General features: G+C 55.2%; 1 protein-coding gene across 2 annotated transcripts; it reads left to right on the plus strand.

The window, feature by feature from the left end:
• KCNH6 (potassium voltage-gated channel subfamily H member 6) lies at positions 1 to 25,832 on the plus strand. 2 transcript variants are annotated; one of them, XM_010724487.3, is made up of 15 exons: positions 1 to 226; positions 6,744 to 6,899; positions 9,127 to 9,236; positions 10,893 to 11,205; positions 12,543 to 12,754; positions 17,082 to 17,510; positions 18,247 to 18,646; positions 18,911 to 19,110; positions 20,697 to 20,949; positions 21,420 to 21,613; positions 21,818 to 21,917; positions 22,168 to 22,455; positions 22,850 to 23,030; positions 23,960 to 24,158; positions 24,503 to 25,832. In XM_010724487.3, exons 1-15 carry the CDS (start codon positions 25 to 27, stop codon positions 24,788 to 24,790), a joined length of 3,525 nt encoding a protein of 1,174 aa, XP_010722789.1. In that variant the 5' UTR covers positions 1 to 24; the 3' UTR covers positions 24,791 to 25,832. The 2 variants fall into 2 exon arrangements, with proteins under 2 accessions (XP_010722789.1, XP_010722790.1); XM_010724488.3 differs by lacking the exons at positions 9,127 to 9,236; positions 10,893 to 11,205.
• Positions 25,833 to 27,420: the final 1,588 nt, after the last annotated feature.

A 27,420-nucleotide genomic window follows, 5' to 3' on the forward strand; every position in this document is an offset into this window, starting at 1 on the left:
AAATTCCTGATTGCCAACGCTCAGATGGAGAACTGTGCCATCATCTACTGCAACGACGGCTTCTGCGAGATGTTTGGTTACTCTCGTGTCGAGGTGATGCAACGGCCCTGCACCTGCGACTTCCTCACCGGCCCCGACACCACCAAGAGCTCCATTGCGCAGCTGACTCAGGCGCTGCTGGGCTCGGAGGAGTGCAAGCTGGAGATCCTCTACTACCGCAAAGACAGTAAGGGATGCTTCTGATGCACGTGGAGGTGGGAGGTGGGGTGGGTGGTCCTGGGGGGTGTCACCCATCTCAGCTGGAAAATGAACAGTAGAGTGATTTGGGTTGGAAGAGACCTTAAATACAACCCCTTCCCCTGCGCGGGGATGGCTCCCGCTGGAGGAGCTTGCCCATCCTGGTCCCATCCAACCTGGCACTGAGCATCTCCAGGAATGGGGCATCCACTGTTCTGTTCTTTTGTTGGCTGTCTGAAGTTGGGCAGGGGTTCTGCAGGCACCAGGGCACTGGGATCACACCCAGGGCTCTGCCCCCCAGGGGTGGGAGCAGGGTGACCCCGGCAGGATGGACCCATCTGTGCCATGATTCGGGTGCTGGGACCTTAAGCAAGGGAAGGAGCCTATGGATTATTTGGGATTGGGATTGCAAGCCTTTAGTGGTGTCTGAGAGTGATGGGAGCGCTCACAACATCCCTATGCCATGAATGAGGATCCCATGGGATGCCATGGAGGATCCTTGGATGTGGTCCCCCAATGTGTGGGATGAGGTCACTGGTTCCAGCCCAGAGCCATCCTCAGGCAGGCATCGAGCAGGATGTGGCTGTGCGTGCACAGATGGAATTACACTAAGATGAAAATGAAGCTTTGATGGAAAATACTAGTGATTAGTTCTAATACTGCAGCAAGTTAAATAAATATTTAGTGCTTGACGTTGCCAAAGAGCAGTGGCCAAGGCTGGCAGGGGAAGGAGGATTCAGGATATCAGATGCTTGTTGGAGGTAAAAAAATGTGAAGTTATTTCCCTTTTCTTCAACCTGTGACACTTCTCCATCACTTCAGATTGTGTTACTGGAGGTAGGCTTGGGAAGGGGGCTGCACCTTGCTGCTGTCAGCTCCGAGCACAGGGGATGGAGGAGAAAGCGCAGGGAAGGGGATGCACAGCAGGAACCAGGCTGCCGGCCTGCACCCAATCTCCGGGCAGGGGTCTGGCTGTCCTGGCCCTAATGCCAGCCCCTATCTCCTGGTGGGGCTGCGGGCTGGAGAGGGCTGGCGAGAGCCCAGCATGGCTGGGAAGGCACGAGGGGGAGCGGACACACACCGTCCCCTGCTGCTCCCTGCAGCCGATGTGCAGCTGTGATGAGGACTGCACCTGCAGTCTGGGCAAGAGAAAAGCCCCAGCAGATGCAAGCAGCATCCCCTTCCCACCAGCACCCAGTAAGTGGGGGTGATCCTGGCCCTGTGGCTGCAGCTGGCAGCTTCCCAAAGGATTTGGGACCACGTTCCATCCATCCCCCACTGGCAGCACAATCCAGCTCCATCCTCCCCTGCTCGGAGTGCTCCCGACGTGGGATGCTCACCGCTCTGCTGTTCTTCCCCTAAGGCCATAGGAAATGCTCAGAGCTGCTTTCTTTTCTTTCTCTCTCTTTTTTTTATTAAGAAAAAATAAAAGGGGGAGTAAAGAGAAAGAAAAAAACAAAACCACCACAACAAAGCTCAGAAGAAAGCCCTTCGTGACTATTTTTAAAACCCCACCAGCAATATGCTTTCCAATTGTCTCCCCCCAGCACTCAGCCTGCGCCCGCTCAGCCCATTATAAATGGGTCTTATCGGCAAAGAAAAAGCCTTCACATTACAGGGAGCTGCTGCTTAATTAGACCGCGGAGGCTCCGAGCCGCCCGTCCTCCTTTTCAGCGCGGCGGCACCAATCTCCAGGCTCGACCTGCTGTTTATTACTGCGGTACTCCAGGCTCTGCAGCTCGCGTGGTTGTTTCCTGGCTTTTGTGATTGCCAGAGATGATGTTATCCCCCAAAGCTGCCTGCCACGGCCCCGCCAGCAGCGCGAAGGAGGGATGGATGGAGGGGATAGGGTGCCCAGAGGGGGACGAGGTGCACGGAGGGGGTCAGGGTGCCCACGCACAGCCAGGTTCCCATATGGGGTGTTGTTTCAGGGTGTTGTTTCAGGGTGTTGTTTCAGGGTGCTGCTTTGGGGTGCGCCAGCGCATCCCTGGGGACAACAGCACTGCCCAGGACACCCACACTGTCGCTAATTATGAGAGGTGGAACGAAGGCATTAAGTGCTGGTAGGGGAAGGCAAGACCCTCCCCACCACAGCAGACCCAAAACAGCTGTGGGAAGAGAGCAGAGCCCAGCTGCAGGTTGCGATGCTTTGGCCAACGCCAGCAGCTCAGCCCCAAGTTCATTTCCGTGCAGGATGCTGCCCAGGGGTGCCCAAACCAAAGGGGTCAGGATCAGCCCCACAAAGAGCTGCCCCAGGTCAAGTCCCCACCGTGGCTGGGGCTGAACTGGCACTGAGGGATCAGGGAGGGGTGTGGGGGTCCCCAGGGCTTCCCTTGCAGGGCTGGTGGCCACAAGTGCTGGGCACAGTGACATGGCACAGCCGGAGAGGCAGCTGCGCTATGCTGTTAATCTGTGTGGATGCTTATGAATATGGAAGAGGAGACGTGAGGACGAGACAGCTGCTGGGACAGCCACCTGCTAACAGCCCTGCCATCCCCATCCCTGTCTCCGTGGTTGCTGTGACCAGAGCCCAGGGCTCATCCCCTCAAGCACCATTTGTGGCAGTTCCCTGTGGGTTTAGGGGTTGGGATCAGCCAGCGGAGTCCCTGCACTGTGCCAAAGCTGGGATTTCCCTGAGGACACGGTGTTCCCACTGAGGTGCCCTGCAGCTCCCTATGTGGCTGATGGCCGGGCATGCACGGCTGTGGGATGTCACTGCAGGTGTTGTGTCCTCATGGCATGGAGCAAAGGGGATCTCTTTCATGGGACAGCACAACAAGCCACAGCCCTATCCGTTTGCTTTTACCAAAATGTGTGGGGCTTTGGCCATGCCGAGGCTGTTTGCTCTGTGTTTCTTTAAGGGTCGCTCTCAGCAGAGCTGAGCTGTGACCTCAGTAAGGGGACAGCCACCATAGCCTGACTCCATATGGATATGTATAAACATCCCCGGCCCTGATGACAAACACTGCTGCCCTGGAGAGCTGGCCGTGTCCCTCCTTGGCACAGCTCCTCCAGCTCTGCTTGGGGATGGCGCGATCAGGGTTCAGAGCTGGAAGGGACACAAATCCCACCTCTGCAGCTCCCTGGAGCAGATGTCCCATGAACAGAGAGATGGACCCAGAACATCTCCACCACCCTCAGGGATGTGCCGCTCTTTGAGTATCCTAAAGCAAATTTATCCCTGGGTAGGAGCAAGGCCCAGCCCTCCTGCACATCCCAGATGTTGGAATGGCTCCATCCCCATCCCTATCTCCATCCCCGTCTCCATCCCCATCTCCATCCCCATCTCCATCCCCATCCCTATCTCCATCCCCGTCTCCATCCCCATCTCCATCCCCATCCCCATCCCTATCCCCATCCCTATCTCCATCCCCATCCCCATCTCCATCCCTATCTCCATCTCCATCCCCATCCCCATCCCTATCTCCATCCCCATCTCCATCCCCATCCCTATCCCCATCTCCATCCCCATCCCCATCCTCATCCCCATCTCCATCCCCATCCCCATCCCTATCTCCATCCCCATCTCCATCCCCATCCCTATCCCAATCTCCATCCCCATCCCCATCTCCATCTCCATCCCCATCCCCTCCATGCCCTTCCCACCCTTCTCCTCTGCTCCGTTATATAATGCCACTATAGATTTAGCCACTCTGCCATGAGACCCTGCAGATTAAATCTGCCGGCCGGGGGAGGGAGGGACTCAGAGCTCCCAGGGCAGATTAATAGCTCTCTTTTTTAATATTTATAACAATACTGTTTTGTGTCCAGCTCTCGGAAACCCCCATGTCCTGTTGATTAGTTTAATACCAATGATACAGACAAATGCATTAACCACTGGTGGCTGCGGAGGATAAGAGGGCTGGCGAGGGAGGGCTCCCACAATGACATTTTTAATGTTATTAAGTGCTTTTATCAAGGTCAGGAGACAGCACGGGTCGGGAAGCACAAAGCCTCCAACCCTGCAGCTTTGGGTGCTGGGGTGATGTTTGGTAAAGAAAGGTTGAATCTCAGCTCAGGGGTTTGGGGAATTAGCTGTTTTCTAGCCCATAGAAACCCATCAGGACTTGGAGGTTGACGTGCTCCAAAGCAGCATCCTCACTGACAGACAGTGGATAAATCCTTGTTTTCCAGCACAGCCATTGCTGAGGGTTCAGGTAACATTTTAAAGGAGGATCCCAAGAGCTTGTGCTGGGGAAGGGAAAATAAATTCCAGTGGAGAACCAAAGGCCAGCACTCGTTGGCCCAGTCCAACAGGAGCCCTCGGTCCCACTCCCATCCCTCTCATGGAGCAGGGCGAGACGCAGGCGGGTTGTGAATGCCCCCAGGACTCCTTCAGGAGATCATTTGGCAGCTAGATAAAATTAGACGGATGGAGACAGATTAGCCGAACAGCTGAAGGGAAGAGACAGGCAGATGGATGGGGACAGGCGATCGAGGAACAGGGATGACAGCTTGGGGCTGGGGGCTCAGCCCACCCACACCGGGCACTGCAGCAGGGCTGGGGTGTGGGATGCATCCCCACGTCCCCACGGCCCACAGACCCCAAATCTGTGAGGATTTGGCTCTGTCTCAGGGAACACACCGTGCTCCATCCCCAGCACCCTGTCCTCCCATTGCCACCATCCCTTGCCCGGGTCCCAGCCAGGCACCAAACTTCCAGCATGCAGGATGGATGCCAGCACCAGTTTGTGGGATCACACCAGGCTCCAGCTGTCCTCCAGCCCCAACCCCAGCCCCAGCCATGGCCCAGCTGCTCTTCATGTCCCCAGTTTTCAGCTGTTCCATGTCAGCCTGGGGTTAACCCTTCCCGTGCCATGGCTCAGGGTCTGTCTCTTCCCGGCAAAACAGAGGAGCTCAGCAGAGAAAAGGGATGCAGTGGAGCAGATCACATGAGCACAGAGCAGGATCAAGATGGCCTTGCTGGGAAAAGCGCAGAACTGACAGCTGCCAGGTTTCTGATCCTTGGGACATTGGTGATGCTTCGATATCAACTGCAGGGGAAAAAAAAAACCCAAAACTTATGTTGTAACACAGCAAAGGAAAAAGCATCACACAGCCCAACCTGCTGCAAGCAGAGCTGCAGCACCCCAGGGCTGGCACTGCATCCTCCTGCCGAGCCATGCCACCACTGTAGCACCATGCAGGACAGCTGGGCACTGCTCTGGTACCCACTCACCTTTCAGACCCCATTGAAATACCCACAAAAGGAGGGAATGGGGGCTGGCTCCTCTCCATCCCCCATAGGGCACGGTGTCCCTCCAAAATGGCTTTGTTTGCTGAAAACAACCGCCTCCTCCACCCCACCTCCCGCTTTTAAGTGGATTTCCCCTCCGTGTGGTGAACAACGATGAAATAAGGGAAGGGAGGAATAATCCCAGCTGCGGGGCCCTTTAAACGGATTGCACCGTATCCATTTCTTTCCCCTCTCTGTGTGTGTGTGTGTGTGTGTGCGTGCTGACGTCAGGGCAGATTTGGAAGTTGCCCGATGCCGGCCATCTGCTCCTGATTACGGGAGGCCCTGAGCTCTTTAAAATTACACGCAGCAAGGGCCCGAGCACGGCCATGTATCCCCATGCTGCTGGCCCTTCTAATCCCCCAGCCCCGTTAATCACCACGGGTGGAGGAAAGAGTGGGGCGGTTTTGCAGGGGTCGATGCAACGGTTCGAATCACCCCAGGTGCTGTTGGCAGGGTGAGGTGTGATGCTGGCACTGGGCGGTGCTGGGGCTTTGTGGTACCCCGCTGTCCTGGTGCTTCTGGGAGGTTTTGGGGGGGATTTTCAGGGGGATTTGGCCATGGGGATGTGGTCAGTGCCAACGCAACAGGAGGCGGCTCAAGGAAGGGCTCTGTATTGATTGCACTCTGGGGAGCGGCTGTTGGAGGATTTTCCATTGGAATGAAGCTTGCAAGAGTGGGAGAGCCCCTCTATACCCTCCTATTGCTGCCTGGGGAAGGGCTGTGGGGGGTTTGGGGTCCCCCTGCTGCTTGCTGGCTGCAGCTCAGGCAGGAGCATGGAGTTGAGCTGTGCATCCTGCACAGCTCCATGCCCTGAGAGTGTCCTGGGGTCTTCCTGCAGCCCCCTCCTCACAGGTCTTCATCCCTGTGCCTCAGTTTCCCCACGCTGCCACCCACTGCCCACAGACAGGAGGCAGCCAAACGCAGCCCCCAAACTGCTTGCTGATTGCAGGGTAATTAGCGACGACTTGATTACAGTGTTTAATGAGGTTGAACAGGTACCTGGAAACTTTTGGAGTTCTTAATTACCCACTCCGTAATTGCTAGTCTAAAGTACATTAATATAAATGACTGTCTGGGATATAAAAAATAAGAGGCAGAATGCAACCCATGGGAGTGGGGCTGCAGCAGGAGACGGAGCTTTGTGCATCCTCCACTGCACACACCGGGTGCACCCAATGAGTTGAATCCATTCAAAAAGAACGTTCCACCAAAGCTTTGTGGCACGTGGGCCTCTGTGCCCCAATCTGAGCCCCTCTCTCCATGACAGCCTCGTGTTTCCGGTGCCTGGTGGATGTGGTGCCGGTGAAGAACGAGGACGGCGTCGTCATCATGTTCATCCTCAACTTTGAGGACCTGGCACAGCTGATTGCCAAGAGCTCCGGCCGCAGCCTGCACCACCGCCTGTCACAGAGCTGGCGTGCAGGTAGGTGCCACCAGGACGTTGGGGACAGTGGGGACACTGGGGGTATTGGGGGCAATGGGAGCACGAGGGACAATGGGGGACACTGGGGGGCAGTGGGGACAGTGGGGACACAGAGTGGGAGGGTGGCATCCTCGGAGAGCTGCGTTTCTGCAAAGCCACAGCTCTGTGGGTCAGAGAAGTGATGTACCTGAAATAGGTTAAAAAAGGCTTTCATGCCCCACACCCAACCTTGGGCACAGTTTTAAGCCTTTTCCTCGCTGCCAGCCTTTCTCTATTTGATGCTGGGAGGTTTTTGAGGTCTGCTGCAGGCACTGAGGTTGGGGCAGAAGGTGCTGGCATGTGGCAGGAGTCCCGTGTGGAGGTGATGCGATGGCTGGGGGGTATTTGGTGACACCAATAGCGGGGTTGTGCTATGGGGATGTTATCACACGAAGATGGTTGTGCTGGGATGTCTCAGCTCCTCTCCAACCTGGGTTCTTCCGGAGTTTTGCAGGGCTGCTGGGGACACTGGAAAACCCAATCCCTGTTTTGGGGAAGCAAAGAGAGAGCAGTGGTGTCTCTGCAGGGAATGTGGGTACCAAAAGATGCAGATGTTGGAGCTGACCATGGGAAGGAGGGGTGTAGCACCCAAATACCCTCCTGCTGTACACTCCACTGCGCCCACCACCTATATTTTAAGCAGGCAAATAATCTCACCCTGGTCTCCATGCAAACACTGCCTGGGGTGCGGGTCGCTGCTGGGAGGTTTGGGGACGTACAGAGGCACAGTAAAGCAGCCACATGGTGTGGCACAGCAGCACCACAGTGGGGCCACCAGGGACTAAACAGGGACAGTATTGGGGCTGTGATGTGTTTTATTGTATCCACTCTCGGTGCATGTGCACAGGCTGGTGCCATGAAGGTGTCTGCGTGTGCAGCAGTGCGGATGCTGTGTGCGGGTTCGGGTTTTGGTACATCCTCAGCACGTGGGACTTACAGACCGATGCGTGTGTGCGTATGGATATCCTGTGTGGGTGTTGCTCTGTGAAAGGATGAGGTTTATATTTTTTGATGCATCGCTCCCATGCATGAACTGCTGAGGACATCCTTACCACTGGCACCGGTGTTGCCTTGCAGCCCTTCAGCTTTCATATGCTCTCGACATATGATGCAGTCGCGTCCCATCGAACATACCCTGAGGTGTATGTTTGGTTGCAGAAGGTGTCCCAGTAGCAATGGCAGCAAATGATTCCCTGTGCATCCCCGCGGAGCTGTGCTTGGAAAGGCTGGTGCCAGCCCGGAGCGCTCTCTTGCATGGGTTTTCTGACGCTGAACTGCTCTGCAGTGTATTGGGTTAAGTGAGGGGAGGCAAATTCTGCCAACAGCAGTCAGCTCCACAATATGCTGCTTTTTCCCAGAGGATGATGATTTTCTGGAGCTCTTGTTGCATCCCACGTCCCTTCCCTGTGCCACCAAGAGCATTGCTACTGATGGAGCAGTGAGACGAAGGGAAGCCAGCCAGAGGCTTTCCAAACGGTTCATTTAGGCTGCTGAATTGTTCATGTAGGGTGAAGCCATGCTGGCCCAAGCCTTGGAATCAGCCCAGCTCCTGGCTCTGCTACTGGGCTTCACCTGGGGAAGGCTCTGGTCAGGTCACAAGCACGTTGCTGCAGCTCATGGTCTCCTCCACAGCCCAGAGCAGAAGAGGAGGAGCGGTTTTGTTTGGGACATCACACAGTGGGGGACATCGGGTCCCTCTATGGGCGCTCCAGTTCCAACCTCTTCCCCCTCTCTCCTCCTTTCGGTGCTTTCTGCAGCCCCCACCCCAGCTCCAGGCCCCAGCGAAGTGATGCTCTGCTCCCCAAGGGTCCAGCACCAAATTGCTAGAGCTACATTTTCTAACATTTTGTTTCAGTTTGATGTTTCCCCCCTCCCAAGTCCCACCGAGGAGATTTAGAGGCTCGATTTCCTCCAGGTCCAAATCCCCTAAGCAGCTTTAACCAGCTTAGAGACGCTCTGCACCTTTCCCATTGTGTACTCATGGTGGCAGGGGTCCCTGCAGCTCAGCCCTGCATTCTGCTGGCTCAGAGCACTCAGCGCTGCGTGAAAAGCAAGCGTCCCCACAGCCACCCCAAATCCTCCACCACCCATCCCCTGCCATCGTCCCAACTGCCCCACTGCAGCCATCCGTGCAGCTAGGTTACATCTGTGTCTCTTGTGTTTTGTCTGTGTTTTTCTTTTTAACAAGGTGAAGGTAGGAGGTTGAAGTTTAGTCTCCCGTCCCTCCGGCGACTCAAAGCCCAGCGGAATTCTCTGCCCACCAGTGAGTTTGATGGAGTAGCCATTGACTATGGAAAGGTAACCGCAGCCTTTGTCTGATCTCAGCCTCAGGCTAGGTCCCAGCTCTTCCTCGCTCTCCCCACCCCGCTCCTCCTCTGCTGCTGTGGCTCTTGGGCCGTACCCGGCGGTGGGGGTCCGGCACTGGGCAGCACCGGCCCTGGTGGCACTGCTTCGGTGGCATGGGAGCTGGGAGGAAAGGCTGGTTTCACAGTATTGGGGTGGTGCAGATCAGGGGACGTGTCCCCTCCTTGGAGCTGTTGGAGATGGTGCGGTGTGAGCAGGGAGCATGGCTGGCATAGCTTGCAGGGAAAATCCTCAAAATGGCACATTTCCCAACGTCTTTCTGGCTGGGAGCAGCCTGTGCAGCTTTGGCTTCTCAGCACTCCAACAAAAGGAGGTGATGCTGTCATTGTTGATGTGATTAGATTGGTAAATATCAATGGAGCCTCTTTAGAGATTGCTTTCTTGGTGTATTCTTGGTTGTCAGAACTGCTCGAGGTACCTCTGGGCAAAGGTGTGGTGTTTTCTGAAAGCACAGGGCTGTGGCAGGAGATTTTTGCTCTGCTGAGGCATCCCCAGGCCCAAGGCTGTTGCTGTGCCAGGCGTATCCTGCATCCAGCTGCTTCCCCACGTTCCAGCTTGGATAAGGTGAAAGGTGCCGGTGAGTTTATGGCAGGTTGAAGGCATCTGTAGCTTTGGCAGATGCTCGGGGTGTGTTGATCCCACACCCCCATTGGGTACCCCTGTGTTGAAGCTGCACTGCCGCATTTCAGGTGTACATGCATGGAAGATGCTCTGCTTTGGTGGAGCTTGCTCCAAGTGGGGACAGCCCAGCAGGAGCAGGGACAGCCGGTCCCTCCGGGAACCACCTCCTAAATAAAACCTTCATTATGGCCACTGGGGACAGTGGGAAATGCTGCAGTGTGCCCTGGGCAAGCACACAAAGTCCCAACCCCTCCTGCTGGTTTGGGTGTAAACCATCCCCCCCTCCTCCCCCAGGTTTCTGCTCTGGAAGGCAGTGGCTCTGTGCACCCCCTGCAGAAGTTGTTAAAGGCTGTAAGGTTTTCTGGGGAAACCATTCTGTGATTCTATGAAAAAATGTTTTGCAATGGCCAAGGGGTGCTGTAGGAGCATGATTTGGTGATAGGACTTGATAGGTGAGGTTGGTGGTTGGACTTTGACGATCTTGAAGGTCTTTTCCAACCTGAGTGCTTCTATGATTTGCTATGATTCCATCTCCAATGCTTCCTGGTGCAGAGCACATCATTCCCCACAGACAGCAGCACAGGACCCCAGGCACCCACATTCCTGAGCTGAGTTGAGCTCTGGAGAGGGAAAAGCAGAAGGTGAAATCCCAGAGGTGGAATTTGGGGTCACTTAGGAAATGAGCAGCAAACTGATCCCTAAGGCATCCCCTTCTCTTCTTGCTCTGGCTTCTCCCCAGCTGTGCAGCTACGCCTTGCAGCCTCCCCAGGGCCACCGGAGCTGCCGTGTCCCCGAGGGCTCGGTCACCCCCGCCGCAAAGCAGCCTCGGTTCTGATCCAAGCTGAAGCTGAACTGGGGGAACCGCAGCACGTCCCAGCCCCTGCCCTCCTCTTACCTCCCCAGCTCCCTCCTTCCCCCAGCACGCGAGGACTCCTTCTAATAAAACGCTTTCTCCCGGCTGTCTTAAAGCCTGGTGGTGACTCCCTGATTTTGAGGGACTTGAAGACATCGCCCAAGGAGAACTGTGTGCAGTCAGAGACCGAATCCCTCCTGGAAAAGGAGAGGAGGCCGAGCCTGGAGGCCGACCCCACCCTACAACACCCGATCCCGAAACAAGAGCCTCCCTCGCTGGGCCCTCGAGGGTCGTATTCTGCGTGGGGTTTCATTCGGTCTCACCCCGGGGGCAGCTTCCACAGCCTCCGCAGGGTCTCCTCCTTGGACAACTTTGAGGCTGCGAGGTCTGAGTTCCAGAGAAAATTCAGGGAAAGGAGGGCAAACTCAGGTAGGGGAAAAACCCCGGAGTTTTCGGTCCTACTGCGATGGGGAGCGATGGCCCCAGGGGCCACCGGCACATCTTGGGGGGGAGGTCTCTTGCCCTGCACTGCTTTTTCCTCTGCAAAATGGAGATAAATTGGAGTTTTCCACCTCAAATCCGCTGCTCTCGATGTGCTTCCCCACATAGGCAGATCCTGCTCGTTGGGTAGAGCCACTCGTGGTGCTGTGCGCGCGTTGCGAGGCCGTGTGAGGTTGTGTGTGGCCGTCCCAAATGAAGGCATCTCAGTGCCGTCCTCTTGTTCTTGTAGACTTAATGATATACGTAAGGTGGAGGTCAATCAAGAGAAGCCTCAATAAGTGGGGATGAAGAGGGATCAATGTGCGGTGTTTGGCTGGAGAAAATGGGGTGGGGGATCGTGATCCTGAAATAGACCCAAGTTATGGACCCTGGGAGGGACGCAATGTAGAGGGAGGGAAGAGTCTGAGTGGAAGGGAGGAGAGGGGTGGCACATTGGGCACCTTCCCAATGTCTTCAGGCACTTCCTGCCCACTGCATCTCTTGGGTCAGTGTCAGTATAAGGGATAGAAGGGGTAGAAAACTGAAAAAATAACCCAGCCCTGCCCATAGGGGATAGAAGGGGTGAGACACACTGGTTATGGTGCTTGGGGATGCTTCTGAGCCCCCAGGTGCCCGTTACACATCATGTGCCCATTACGCATCACTAAGAGCCAGACCACAAGCTGGTGGTGATAATACAGGCAGGAAAGTTGGATGGGAAGAGGCCTGCTCCCAGCCCCAGTGCAGCTCTTCTTTGGGCAAGATGCCTGGAGCCTGAGAATGGGGATATATCTTGGTGGGGACCATCTTGATGGGGACACCAACCTCCTGGTTCCATTGAGTGGCCAAGAACCCAGGCACTGTTTGTGAACTGTGCTGGTCATGCTTGAGTTATGCACAAGGAGGAGACTCATCTCCCAGTTCAAGTGCTTTCGTGCATCCTTCACTGGTGGGTCTCACTGGGACCACTTCCTAACACCACGTTCTTTAGAGGTAGCAAAGCTCATCGGGTGCCTCTGTATTTGGGCATCTGCTCTGAACCTTTTGAAGGAGGTTTAATGATGAAAAATGGGTGATGTGTCTAAAAGCAGCCCCCTCTTGGGCATCTTGGGTTGGACATCCTATACCAGAAGCCACCCTGAAGAATTATGGCCTGGTTGGTGCCATCTGATAGTACCTCATGATCGTCCTGCACCATAAATGAGGTGCAGAAATAGAGTTAGGGCTCTGCGAGTCACCTCTTGCTCTCTCCACCCTCCTCAACGCTCCTCTCCATCCTATTTCAGAGGCTTCCCATGTGAAACCCAACCCTCCAAACTCCACCTCAGACTCAGACCTCATGAAGTACCGCACCATCAGCCAGATCCCCCAGTTCACGCTCAACTTTGTGGAGTTCAATCTGGAGAAGCACCGCTCGGGCTCCACCACGGAGATTGAGATCATTGCACCCCACAAAGTGACAGAGCGCACGCAGAACGTCACCGAGAAGGTCACACAGGTATGTGGTAGTGGGATGCCACCAAGGCAACGGTGCTGGTGCTGCCAGCAGGACGCAATCCTGGCCACTCCTGAGGGTTTTGGAGGAGAGGGCCACTTCTCCACCACCATCCCAGCATTTAATTTTTGTCCCTTCCTCCAAATGGTTGAAGTATTTCTTCCTGAATTGGTATTAATGGATAATTTGTGGTTGGGGGGACATGGGTATGAACTGCTGGTGGTGTGATAGTGGTTGTGAAGGGGACACACATGTGGCTCAGGTGCCCCCAGGGTCCCACTATCCACTGTGCACTCAGTGGGGATCCCACCCTGGGAGCACAAATGGCCACGCCAAGGGCCACACGATCCCTTGGGAGACAGCAGGTGGCACTGCACTGTCACCCAACTGGACACACGTGGCTCTGCACTGTCACCAACACGTGTAGCACTGAGCTGTCAATGCAAGGGATGCACATGGCACTGCTCTGTCACCATGAGGGACACACATGGCACTGCCCTGTCCCCATGGGGACTAAGCAAAGGTGGCCCTGGCAAAGCAGTGAGGACCAACCCTGGCTGTCACCTGCCATAGTGCCCATGACCTGGGAGCAGAGAGGACATTGCTCACAGCCACTTCCCCTCTTTCTAAGCATAGGAAGGGAAATGTTTTTTAAATCGCTGTTGGAAAATAATGACTTTGATGCAGCATGAGGATTTAAAGTCCAAGGGAGATGCCAGGCCAGGATGTGAGCAAGGAGAGGGGCATAACAGTATGTGTGCAAGGTGTTACTGCATCCCACAGTTCTGGTTGGGAGCTCCTACCAGTAGGGAAACTGAGGCATGGGAGAGCCATGATATACAAGGTATATTCAAGGGCACCTCCTGTCATTCCTAGGAGCATCTGAAGGCAAATTTAATGAAAATGCAGCCATATGAGCCCAGAAAAACCTTTAGGTTTGGCAGCTATCTCCATCAGAGCCAGGTGCTCTGCAGGACTTTTGTCCCAGAAGCTCTGCATCTTGGCTGCAGCAAACCCTTCTACCCTCCACCTATGGTGGACAGGTTCTCCCCAAATAGCACGGGACAATTTTTAGGCTTGTTCCCTCCCAGCTTGAGCCCTTCAGTCCCAAACCTTTTGATCACAAGGATCAGCCCCAAATCCTGCAGCAGGACAGCAAGTGGCCTCCATGTCCCCATTCTGGGGGACACCCACACACCAGGGAGCACTGGGATGATGTTGGCATGGCAGCACTGGCTGCTGCTCGATGCAGGGTCGTTAGCTGGCAGCAGGGTGATGGGATCGGAGCTGACGGGTTGTGGCTGCAGGCGGGCACAGGGTCGTGTGGTGCAGCTATGCAGCACCCAAAAAGGTCAATCTTCCCTTCTCCCATTTTCAGGCAGGAGATGGATGGGATGGGATGGGATGGGATGGATCTCTCTTCCCCATTGCATCTCCCCATGGCCCCAGGAGGGAGGTTCATCCTGCCCATCCTCACCCCAGTGTCCCCTGTACCTCCACCAAGCCGCAGCTCCATACTGCTGGCCACTAAATAATTCACAGCGAAGCAGAGACAGAAGCAAGAAACAGCATCTAAAAATACTGGCTGGCAGCGGCGAGAGGCAGACAGTGGCTGATCTGAGCACAGCAAGTGGGAGGAAGGGCTGGCCACAAGTGCAACAAGTTTGCCAAGCTCAGGCTGGAGGCTGGAGGCACTCTGGGATGCAGCAAGGTCACTGCCACCAGGATGGGATCTCTCTTGTGGGTGGCATCTCTCTGGGTCCCCCCAAGGTGCTGCTGGGATGGATGGTGGTGGAGGTGGGCAGGAGGGTGATGGGGTGCTGAGCTGCATCAGGATTTGTGCCAAGAGGCAAACAGCAGGGAGGGAGGGTCATTGCCTGCCTGCAGCCAGCCTGCCCACTCTGTTTGCTTGAGGGCCTCTTGGTGGCACTGTCATGTCCCCCTTCAGCACCATGTCCCCCTTCCCATTCCCTCATGGGGCAAAGAGAAGAGGAAGAGGGTTTGGCAGTTGGACCCTGAGCCCCACCAAGTGCCAGCAGTGAGCTGGGTCAGCCATGGTGATCAGGGCCCCCTCCTCTATCACTCACAGTCCACACAGCCCCACTGCCTTCTCCCTCTTCCTTCTCCTCCCTCCCATGTACACCTTGCTCACTCAGCACCCCACACCCCACACCATGAGCACGGCTGCAGCTGAAGCCAGTAAGTGCAGGGGAACAGGGACAAGGCAATGGGGGACTCCTGATGCTGCCACCCACTGAGTCCCCAAACAACCAAGAGGTGTCACCTGCAGCTCTCTGGGGCAATGCTGCAAGCACTCCCTGCCTCTGGGTTGCCTTAGATGCTCTTTGGAGGTTGTTTTTTTTCCTTTATCTGCCTCAAATCTTTGTGCTTGTAGTTGGTTTTTTTGCTTGTTTGTTTGTTTTTTTTAATGATTCTTGCGTGGAAAACAACAGGGTTTGACCCACTCTTGCTCCAGCTTCACGAGCAGGGTGCCAGCAGCAGGATGTACAGCAGGCACAGGGAGCACAAACATTCAAGATGCTCACATCTGGGACTAGCCCCCAGCCAGGCAGGATGGGAGATTCAGCTCCAAGGGTGGGAGCACTGCTGCAATTCCCAGACACAAGGCGTAGGAGCCCATCTCACATCCACAGGACACACCTCTCAGTTTGGGGGCCAGGCATTTAGCAGCATCACCTTGTCCCTGCCAGAACCGCTCCCCAAACCCACGCAGCGATTCATTCCCTACCACAACGATTGCATTTCAGTCACTTTTTCCTATCCCTCCCTCTCCGTCCACCAGCGACGTCGGCGGCTCCCGTGGCCCCATTGGCGCTCTCATCCCCACGGGGGCATTGATTGGGTTTGATTAATCCACACTGGGCTCCCAAATGCCCTTTGCAGCCGCATGCCTCCCGCCCGCCCGGCCAAGCGCGTGCGTGCATACGCGGGTGATGCCGTGGCCCCAGTCCTGCACCCGCCGTGCCGGTCACTGCTTGGGCGTATGGGGCTGGGGACCCCCATGGGGGACAGCCGGGCTTCACGGAGGGTCAGCTGCCATCTGGGGAGACGAGCGAGCCGCAGGAAGGTAGGAGCTGGAGTTTTCCCAAGGGTTGTGGGATCGAGGAGAGGCTGGTGGTGGTGGGATGATGCACTAGGTTCCAGTAATGGGAGCCTGTGGGTGGTCCTTGAGGCCTTGAAGGAGATAGGTGTCAGTGCAGGAGGGGTCAAGCCCTTCTTCTGGAGATGATGCTAGAGTTGTGGCAGTGCCCGTCACCATCGTCTCGGAGCACATGGGGCTCCTGGTGGGTTGTGGGACGTGCATGGGTCCTTCTCCCTCCTCAGGGGTAGGTATCACACCCATTTTGCTTGGGTCTCCATGCAGGGATGCCTTTCACCCTCCTCCATTAGTGACACAGGTGGCTGGCGCCATGGGAACACTCAGGGAAACAGAGTGGCATGGGCAGGAAGGGAGGACCTGGCTCCAAATAACCCTCTTCATGACATCATCTCTCAGCTTCTAAAGCAGAAAGCCCCAGCCTTCTCAGTTCTCAGCACCTTGCCTTGTGTCCCCACGGTGGCTGGGGGAGGTGGTCCTGGACAGGGGGAGCTGGAACACGTGGGGACTCACCTGTGCTGTAGGACCATGTGCCCGTGAGGAAAGGTGGCTCCAGAACACGTGACAATGCAGAAGGCTAGCTGTGCTTGTGAACTGGTGTGTGCCCCTCAGTGGTTGTAGGTTGCCCCTCCCTGGGGATGCTCAGATGGGCACTGCCCAAGGCCAGGCTTCACTGCTGGTAGCACCAGCTGTCCCCTCTGCTTGGAGGACAGCTGTCCCCGAGGGACATCAAGGGAAGATCTGTGCTGGGGCCAAGAAAGGCATTGTAGAGGGCTTGCAGGTTGCGTAACATTCCACCACACTCGGGACCACAGCCATGGGTCTGCATCTCCAGGCTTTTTGTCCCCAGATCACTCTGGCAGGGACACCTAGCAGCTCCTGAGCTGGTGGCTCAGAGATGAGAACGCAAGGAAGCATGGCATGATGCACTGCCAATGTGGTAGGGTCTGATGGTACAACATGGATAAATGTCTTCCCCAAGAGTCCTCCAGCCATCAGAGCTAGCAAGGGAGCCGGGCAGACCTTGGTATCAGGCACAGAGGCCACTTTACCTTGTGGTGTCCTGGATAGACATAGATGAGGGTAACTGAAGTGGTTGTAGTAAACCCACTGTATGCTCTATGCTCCCCCACTGGCACATGGGAGCCCCTCATGACTTTGTCCAAGCTCTGTCCTGCTCTCCACATCCTTCTCATACCCATCTCCTGGCAGGTGCTCTCCCTGGGGGCTGATGTCCTCCCTGAATACAAGCTCCAGGCACCACGCATCCACCGATGGACCATTCTGCACTACAGTCCGTTCAAGGCCGTGTGGGATTGGCTCATCTTGCTGCTGGTCATCTATACGGCTGTCTTCACTCCATACTCAGCCGCCTTCCTGCTCAATGAGGAACAGGTGGAGGAGAAGCATTGGAACTGCAGCTACTCCTGTGACCCACTCAACATCATCGACCTCATTGTGGACATCATGTTCATCGTGGACATTGTCATCAATTTCCGCACCACCTACGTCAACATCAACGACGAGGTGGTGAGCCACCCGGGCAAGATTGCCATCCACTACTTCAAGGGCTGGTTCCTCATTGACATGGTGGCTGCCATCCCTTTTGACCTGCTCATCTTCCGCTCCGGCTCTGACGAGGTCAGGAGAAGACTCATGAAGGGATGGGAGAAGGATTTATGGGGGAGAGAGAGGGGAATATGCATGGGTTAATGCAAGCAATGGATGACTACCTGCAAAGAGAGGGATGGTTGGTCAGAGGGATGGGCAAGAAAGTTATTACAGGTTTTTATTAAGCAGATGGGATCTGGATTTTTATTTCCAAAGGCTCAGATAGCCATACAGATCTTACTATGTGTGTTAAGATAATGTCCAATCGAACCCATTCCCCCTACAGGGGAGACAGCCTGGGGCTGACCCAACACAGAAGGCTGGGAGTTCATTGTAGGGATTGGCCTACACTGTCAGCGAGGATGAATTTTGGGTTATGTTTCCAACCAGACTCAAAATTCAGGCAATAGAATGGGCCTGTTGTTACCATGGTATTTGGAGGTTCCACCTCATCTTGGAGCCTGTGGGACAGGGTGAAAGGCAATTGTTTTTGGAGCAATGCAAGGTGAGGACTTGTCAGGAAACATGGGATTGGCCTCGTCTCCTCTCATTTGCTCACCTGTAGTCCCAGGGCTCATTTCCATTACAGTCAGTGGAGGGAAACTGCTCACTTTGTGACACGATATGGCCTATCTCAGGTATCACCCCCAGGACGAGGTGATGCATGCTCTAGAAGTGCCTTTTTGTCCTTAAGAGGTAGCAGGCCTATACTGGAGGCATTCCTTTAGCCAAACTGGTCCCTGAGGTTTCTCTCCTCTCCCTGCAGACCACCACCCTCATCGGTCTCCTGAAAACCGCCCGGCTGCTGCGCCTGGTCCGTGTGGCCCGCAAGCTGGACCGCTACTCCGAGTATGGAGCAGCTGTGCTCTTCCTGCTCATGTGCACCTTTGCCCTCATCGCCCACTGGCTGGCGTGCATCTGGTACGCCATCGGCAATGTGGAGCGGCCCTACATGGAGCACAAGATCGGCTGGCTGGACAACCTGGGTGACCAGATCGGCAAGCGCTACAATGACAGTGACCTCTCCTCTGGGCCATCCATCAAGGATAAATATGTCACTGCCCTCTACTTCACCTTCAGCAGCCTCACCAGCGTGGGCTTTGGCAACGTGTCGCCCAACACCAACTCTGAGAAGATCTTCTCCATCTGCGTCATGCTCATCGGCTGTGAGTGCCTGGCCCTGGAGGTTGGAGGGGCAGCTGTGGGACACCAGGCTGTCACACGTGGGGATTTAGGAGTGGATCTCCCTCCATCTGTGCCTCTTCTGCACAGATAAATGGATGAGGAGATAGATAGAAATACAGGTTTTGGAAACCTGCTGGTTCCAGATCCACGGTACATACGGGTTTTGGAAATCTGCTGTTTGTAGGTCCGCGGTGGTTGGATATGCATCTCCCCACATCCCTCTGAGTCCTGCCCTCTCGTTGTAGCTCTGATGTACGCCAGCATCTTCGGCAACGTCTCTGCCATCATCCAGCGCCTCTACTCGGGCACGGCTCGCTATCACACACAGATGCTGCGAGTGAAGGAGTTCATCCGCTTCCATCAGATACCAAATCCGCTGCGCCAGCGCCTGGAGGAGTATTTCCAGCATGCTTGGTCCTACACCAATGGCATCGACATGAACGCGGTGAGTGTCATGCAAGGGAGGCCCTACATTTGTGCAGAACCTTGTCCTGAAGTTACAGAGTCCACCTTTGGGTCCACCCAAATGTGTCTGCTCTTTTGACCAGGATGGAAAGGAGATTTGGGAGGGTGAAGAGAGTCTGTCAGCCCATTCTCCCCTATTCTCCCCTTTTCTCCTTCTCCCTCCATCTTTCCATTCCTCCAGCTGTTTCCTGGGACCATGAGAGTATTTCTTGGCTGCAGAGCAGTGTTGGAGGAGCTCAGAGCACCACCAGCACCAAGCCCTTTCGGAACAGTTTCTGCTGGTGCTGCAGAGCCACGGAGCCGGGATCGATCCAGCTCCTCTCCACACTGCCGGTTGCTAAGCAAAGTGCATCCCGCTCTCAGCGTCAGGGAAAGGAGGGCATTTAAATAAACCTCGATCCATTTTAATTAGAGCTTGGAGAGGCAGCTGTTCGTTAGCAAAGAGGGGATCAATGGGGGAGCAGCACTGGAGAGGCACAGTGGCTCTGAGCCTAGCAGGGAGGGTTGGACAGAGCTGAGGCACCACCACAGGGTCTGGAACCCAGAGTGGCACTGGGGAAACAGTACTCAACTCATGGCCTTGGGGTCCCAGGCACAAATGTTCTGCCTTGGCCAGCTGCAAGGAGAGAGGGGTAAGCACTAGATTTGTGTGAATTCAGCCCCTGCTGCCTCAATAAACTGGGCAGCTCAGGGGGTCTTGCTGCTGGGAGACCTGGGGGCCACCCTTTACCCACAGAGGAGGCACCCTGGGCTGGACATCAGTGGCAAAAACAGGAAGCAAAGCCACGGCACCCTGCCAAGCACAGGTTCTGGCTGAGTGCAAACCCAGGTCACAAATCCCCTGTGCTGAGTTAAGCCTGTGGCTTGGACGTGCTGCTGCTCACACCAGTTCCTGCTGGATGCTGCTAAGACACAACACAGCCTGATCAATCATGCCACATCCCAATCGATGCGTTCGCCCCTGATTTCCCAGCAGGGAAATGAAGGGGGCCGTGCAGCACTGCCAGCACATGCAATTGTAATGGAACCGAGAGCAAGCTGTGCTCACCAACCCCTGCTGGGCTGTCCCATGTTGTGAATTTTACCTTGATCTCACCTTCAGGTTCAGCATTTGTTCAAGGAGAGGTATTTGCCATGGGTATATTTAGCTGTTGCTGCGCACAACTGGCCTGTGCTGCTTCTTGGCATTCAGGCAGGTGCTGTTTAATTAGGACAGCACCTCGTTACCAGTTTGCGCTCTCATTTAGCTGAGATTAGTTTGGGTGGAAAGATGAAAGGGGATATGCAACCAGTGGGTATAAATAGATTGATCTGGTTATCATTATTATTTATTGCTTGGGAGTGCTCTCATCCTTGGTCACATGTGGTGACAAGCCGGGGATAGGCAAGCAGCAGTCCACCAAAGGAAGATCAGCTTTTGGATTCAGCTTCTTGGGCTTTTGGCTCCCTATTTGGCTGTAACACGCCGCCCCACATGCCACCCATCCTGCCTGTGCCTCAAGGTAGCCAGGACTGTGGCATCCTGGGGACAGTGGTGTGACCACATCCCTCCGTTGCTCGCTGCAGGTGCTGAAGGGCTTCCCTGACTGCCTGCAAGCAGACATCTGCCTCCACCTCAACCGCACGCTGCTGCAGAACTGCAAGGCTTTCCGAGGAGCCAGCAAAGGCTGCCTGCGTGCCCTGGCCATGAAGTTCAAGACGACCCATGCACCGCCTGGAGACACCCTGGTGCACTATGGAGATGTCCTCACCACCCTCTACTTCATCTCCCGGGGTTCCATTGAGATCCTCAAGGAAGACATTGTGGTTGCCATCTTAGGTGGAAAAGTCCTTCCTTGTGGGAGGGCAAGGGGTGAAGGGTGATGGATGAAGGGCAATGGGAAATGGACAAAGAGTGTTAAATAAAGGGTGGTGAACAGTGGACAGAGGGTGGCAGATGAAGGGGGAAGGACTTCTTCAAGTCCTGGAGAAATTAAAGTTGTTTGTTCTTGATCATCTCACTGGTCATTGTACTAGTGGTCATGGGATGGAGGATTCTCTTTAAATGCTGGGGAAAGACCCCAGAAGACTGAAGATAGTAGGGCATGGCTCAGCAGTCCCCAGTGGTCACCAATGACCCACTGCTCTGCTCATTCTCCCCATCAGCAGTGGCTTTCATGGTGGAATCCCCTACTCCACTGTCAGGGTTTCTGAGCACCCACTTGTCCATGAGCCCCCATGCAAAACTCCTGGTCCAGTGGAGTTGGGATGGGCACCTACCTATCCTTAACAAGCTGTCTCTTTGCCCAGGGAAGAATGACATCTTTGGGGAGCCCATCAGCCTCTATGCCCGTCCAGGGAAGTCGAACGCCGATGTGAGGGCCCTGACCTACTGTGACTTGCACAAGATCCAGCGGGAGGATCTGCTGGAGGTCTTGGACATGTACCCAGCCTTCTCTGACAACTTCTGGAGCAACTTAGAGATCACTTTCAACCTGCGAGATGTGAGTGCCAGTGTTGTCCCAGGGATGGATGCAGTCAACACCTTAAATTTGGCAAGTGGCAGAGCTGAAGTGAGGATGCCAACCTGTGCTCCTCATTCCATTTGGTGATGAATTGATCAACAGCCACGTTTCCCAGCCCACTCCATGAGTTTGTGGTTTCCCATGGGCACCCTTGTCTTGCTGACCAGTTTCTCTGTCCCTCAGGCAGACAGTGTTCCCCGCACACCGCTCAGTGAGGAGTATGACTGCACCTACCGGCGTGTGCGCCGACGCAAGCACTCTCTTTGTCAGCCCAACAAGCCTGGTGAGTCCTTTCCTGCTTGCCTCACCTCCTCACCATCCCGCACTATTCCCAGCATCGTGCCAGCTCTGCAAACCAAAGCATCAGCAGAGTTAGAGAGGGGGATTACCATTCAATCACTGCTCTGGTTGGCACCCCAAAGCAGTGCCTCCATACTTGGGATGCTCCGGCCCTACAAGTACCTTTCAGGGAATGTGGACTGATTTTGTCACGTGTGCTGTTCCCCTAATTAACCTGTTGTGCTGCCCCACAGACCCAGACACGGGCACCTCTGATGCAGAGCAGTATCACACCTACTCAGAGCTCACCAACCCGCAGGATCCGCTGAGTAAGGACCAGTGGGATGACGTGGGCAGCAGCACCACCCCTTGTTCCCAGACCAGTGACGATGAGGCCAAGCCTGGCAGCCCCACAAAAGCTGAGCCCTTCCCCCTGTCCAAAAAGGATGACTTTGCCCTACCAGCACTCAGCCTCATCACCGCCAGCGCCAGTGGCACAGAGGTCAGCAAGCAGGCGGCAGAGAGCAGCCAGTCCTATGCAGGTACCCACATCTGCAGTTGGAAGGATGGGGCTGAGGGATGCTTGGGCATGGTGGCCTCACCTTGGGGCAGAGCTACACAACTCATAGATTTGAGAGGAATCATGCTGCTGGCCAATGGTCTTTGCTGCCTTTTGTCCACAACAGTGTTTGCTCTGTGCCTACAATGCCCTGAGGTTTCACCTCATCCCTGGGGACATCTTTGGATTTCCCCCAGGGGAAATTGGTGTGTTGGGTACCAGTGTGATGAACTGCTCACGAGCACTTTGGGCGCTAGGGTGGTGGACTCTCCCATGTATATCAGAGTGGTGGCTTTCCATGAGCACGTTGGGCGGTGGAGCATCGACAGAATGGGAGATGCAAGTCAGAGGTGCTGAGGTGTCTTCTCTTCTTCCAGCCACCCCCTTGGACATCCCCAATATGTTCACCTTCTGGGAGGATCAAAGGCCAAACCATCACCCGGAGCCCCTGCAGCATGTCTCCTTGGTGCACAGCTCACGGGACATCCCCCTGCACAGCGACTACAGACCAGGGCAGATCGAGTCCAGGCTGGAGCTCCTGCAGGCCCAGCTCAGCAGGTAGGCAGGTCCTTGGGGTGCAGGGTTGGGGAGAACCTGGGGGGGGGGATGCTCTGGGTCATCACCTTCTGCTCTGCAGGGGTGGCTGCACCAGGCTGTGTGTGCAGCAGATTCCATCTCCAGAACCCCTGGGACACCACAGTCCTTGGGGAGGAGATGGGAGTGCTTTGCAAATACAGCAGCTTCTCAAACTGCAAGTCTCACTGCAGTCATGCATCTCTGCTGTCCCACCAGCCCTGACATCTGCTGTTCTTTTTGAGTAAAAAGGAAGAACCCGCACCTGAGACACAGCTTTAAAGGCCCCAGGCAGCACCTACACAAATAGATGGCACTCCAATCCACGGTGCTGCATGTATTAAACTCATTTCACTATTGTAACCATGTGTGTATTTTGATGTCTCACTAAGGTGTCAGCCTCAGCGCGGGGGGGGTGGAGGGGGGGGGCGGATCTCCCACCCACTCAGTGCTGCCAGGGCTATTGCCTTCAATGAGGGCCAAGCCCACTTCTGCCAGAGCTGCTCATTTCCCCCAAGGTTAGGACAAGGCAGAAGGAAGGCACTTACTCATTTTTACATTTTCTTCTATTATAGAGTTCAGAAAGGCTGGCACTAGCCCATCTTGCTCCCATCTGTCAGCACAGACAGCTGGCCTGAAGAGCTGGTCCAGTTAAAACTAACTATCGCATTTTCCCCACCTCTGGTGTAGTTTTAACTTCCCTGTTCCAGATCTTGGTTTGGCAACACAAAAAATTAGGCAGGGAAAGACTTTGTGGCAGGAGAGAGGCAGTAGGACCAAAAATCTAAAAGTTTCCCTGAACAGCACCAGACAACCCAGCATCATCCCCAGGCAGCCAAGTCAATACTTCCTCCTGCACAGGGTCTGGCTCTTGCAGGATGCACTGTGCTAACACCAAGCTGCTCTGTCCTCAGGCTGGAGTCCAGGATGTCGTCAGACATTAATATAATCCTCCAGCTTCTGCAGCGCCAGCTGTCCCAAGTGCCGCCCGCATACAGCCCCATTTCACCATCCTCTCACAACCTGGCCATGTATGGCATCATCCCACGGAGCCTGGAGCCGCTCACTCCATGTGCACCCCTGGAGGATGAGCAGCGGATGGCCCCAGGGCAGGTAAGGTCACCCTTCGTGGCTTCCTTTTGCCCCCAGATGATGGGTCCTGGGGGGCCAGTGGTCCTCTCCAGCCTCCGTGTGTGCATAGCACTGCTAAGTTCCTTTGGGTCCAAGCAAAGCCCAGGGGTCTTGAAACAGGAGGTCTGCCTGGAGATGCTTCTGCCCAGTGCATCACTGATTTGTGGGCACAGGTTGCCCAGTCAGTAGGGAAATGGATGGGTTCCTCTGCTCTGAGGCTTTCCAAGCAAAAAAATAGCTTTCGGGGGACTGATCAGGTGAGAAAAGTGCTTGCCTGCTTTGTTTTGCTCTTGTCATAACCCACCTCGTTCCTCCTTTCATACCAGAGCCCAAGCTACACAGAGGTAGAAAAATTCCACTTGAAATCCAGGGACTCCTTGTCAAGTGGGATGCACCTCACTGTGGCATCTGATGAAACCATGACGGTCTACTCCGAGCAGGAGCACCACTCCCCACCTCTCCCAAACCCAGAGCCTCCCAACCAAAGGGCACCAAACACCCAGGGACTCTTGCGGGGCTCTCGTTTCCCCTCCCTCCCTGAGCACTTGGAGGCATCTTCCGAGCACCCGGACATTCAGAGACACCTCTCCGACCCAGTGCTTCCTGGAAGTTAGAGACGTGGGGGCTGCAAAGCAAGTCAAGAGGAACCTCAACTGTGAGCTCGGTCAGTTGATGTTGATTTTGACTGCAGGGGTAAGACAGAGGACAATGCCATTGGCTCAGGGGTATAATTTGTAACTGTCTTCTGCCACCGTGAAAGGAAGCATAGTGTGACTGGCTTCCAAGATCAACGTTTTCCAGCGGTTCCCATAGAGTAGATTTAATTTGCACATTCTAGTGAACCCAGAGCAGTTCTTTCTTACGGCCACCAACAGGCTGGCTAGGCCAAACAGCACCCACACCTCTTCCTTGCCAAGGCTTCCTCTCCAGAACAGCACAAGCCCAGCAAGCCACAGCATCCAGAGGTGAGCAAACGCACAGCTTTCAGCTGCAAGGCCACTTTGCTGTCAGCTCTTTGGAGCAGGGACCACTGTGTTGGTACTGGGCTTTGCCCAGTAGAGCCCATGGGCACTACAAAAGAGTATTCACTGGAGGAGGAGGAGAGCTCCACAGTGCAGGTGGGAAGCCCAGGACAAGGACAGAAGCTCTCCCTGTCCTACCTGATGGCCACCAAGACACTAAGGGCCAACAACCCCTGCCACATCAGCACGCTTCAGCACGAGTCCTAGGGCACTGACTTCTCCAGCAAGGCCAACTGCGCCTTGCAAACCCCAATACGCATCCCACAAATCCCCATATGAACCTAACTGGTCATCGACCTGGACATAAAGCACAAAACTCAAAAGCACAATCCCAGAAAGCTGAAAAGTCCCAGACACATCACGTCCAGTCCTTCCTCCCAGCTTCTCTCTTTTGATAAAGGTTTGATAGATGCTTCCTTCTCCTCAGCCCTTTCCCTGGCAGACTCCCGCAGCATCCCGTAGGAGAAGCCCACTTAGCACTGCCGCCTTTGCATTCGGTTAGATGCTGTGACAGTCCTAGGCCAACTGCTCAAGTAACGTATTGAGCTCCCTTTGAGAGTAGTAAAACTGTGAGCATCTCTTTCTCTGGAGTTTTAGTGTACACTTTGCTAATAAAGATGTTTTTGGCACCTGACGTGGATTACAGCTGTGTTTGTGGGGAGGATCACCACGGGCAGTGCAGAGCAAGCTGCTGATCTGTAAAGATCCCTGAAAGTCATTGAGTTTCCCAAGTTGGAAGGGACCCCTAAGGATCACTGAGTCCAACCCTTGACTCCACACAGCACCACACAAAAAAACCAGACCCTACATCTGAGGGGGTTGTTCAGCCACTTCTTGAATTCCAGTAGCTCAGGGCTATTCCTGCTGCCCTGGGCAGCCTTTCCATGCCCACTGCTTCCTTCAGAGACCGTGGAGCCAATGGTGCCCATGTGCAGACCAAGGATGGGGCTGGTAGGCCTTCACCGCATAACTCTTTCCCAACAGGACACAGTTCAGTCTTGGCAGCTGTCACAAAAAAGCTCTCCTACTTCCACCAGCACACTGCTGTTCCCCCGTGTACAAAAAAACGATTCAGCAAATACACTTCAGGCAGCGATTGCACCGCTTGCCCTTGGAGCTGCAGGAGCTCCATCTCCATCTCCATCCCCCGCTACAGGAGCTCCAAGGGCAGCATCCTCCTCAGGCAGATCTGCCTCTCCCCAGCTGATCTCTGGATGGGAACTCCCCCCAGCCCGCAGCCCCCATCCCACAAAACCACTATTTATATCCAGTCCGGCTCAGGTTTCAGCTCCTTGCAGCAGCTGGGATATCTCATCCCCCTGCCGTGCCCCAGCCCAGAGAACCAAGAGGCCTCGGGGCTGCTGAGGACCTTTGCGAGCAGCTGAGGAATGCCCAAACCCCGAGCTGGGTCCCAAGGCTCCATCAGTCCCAACAAGAGGGGCCAGAGCCAGGCACCGGGCTTCAGCCTGCACAGGGGTTTCCTGAGAAGCAGTGCACAGTTCCAGGTACTCCTCAATGCCGTTGAGTGCTATTAGAAACGAAACCCCATAATTAAACTTTATTAAATTGTAGATAAGCTCGTCTTCATCCACTACTCGGAGAAGACGGGACTCGAACTCGCGACAACACAGAAAGGCCGACTAGCTCCCCTTAACTGCCTTGAGCTCAGGTTGACTGACACTGTTTCCGCCCAATCGGATATTAAGAAGGGCTCAAGAGCCCACCTCGCGCCACTGCGACCCCCGGGAGCCAATGAGGTGTCGAAAACGAGCGCGGCCTCCCTCTCGGGCGGGATCGAAAGCAACGGTAGGTTATCCAGGCAAGGAGGCGGGCCCTCTTTGGAATTGAAAGACAAATGCACCAATAGAAGTCTGAATCAGGCCAAACGGACAGAAGAAGTACCCAATAGATGCTCGAAGTGCTAATTGACAAGCAACACAGCCAACCCGCAAGCAGCGGGCGGGGCTACTCGCGTGGCTTCCGCTCCCGTTGTGTGAGGAGCCGAATCGCGAACGGCCTCCGCGCTTTTCTCGCCGTCTCCGGGGTCTGGAGCCGGGCCTGGGGGCGCGGCGCCGTGCTGCGGCCTCCCCCGCTCCCCGCCGCCTCTCCGGCCTCGCTCCCCTTCCCCTCGGCCTTTCCAGCCATCCCGCTCCCCTCGGCCGGGCCCAGCGCTGCCATCAGCCTCGCTCCGAGCTCAGCCCGGGCCCCATCTCTGCCGAGCC

Source organism: Meleagris gallopavo, chromosome 29, assembly GCF_000146605.3.
Source record: "Meleagris gallopavo isolate NT-WF06-2002-E0010 breed Aviagen turkey brand Nicholas breeding stock chromosome 29, Turkey_5.1, whole genome shotgun sequence".
NCBI lineage: Eukaryota > Metazoa > Chordata > Aves > Galliformes > Phasianidae > Meleagris > Meleagris gallopavo.

Bases quoted from the DNA above. Each gene is read 5' to 3' on its own strand.
- KCNH6 (XM_010724487.3), top strand. From the start codon at position 25: ATGGAGAACTGTGCCATCATCTACTGCAACGACGGCTTCTGCGAGATG. The intron at 22,456-22,849 runs GTACCCACATCT...CTCTTCTTCCAG, and splicing joins GAGCAGCCAGTCCTATGCAG to CCACCCCCTTGGACATCCCC. The intron at 24,159-24,502 runs GTAAGGTCACCC...CTTTCATACCAG, and splicing joins AGCGGATGGCCCCAGGGCAG to AGCCCAAGCTACACAGAGGT.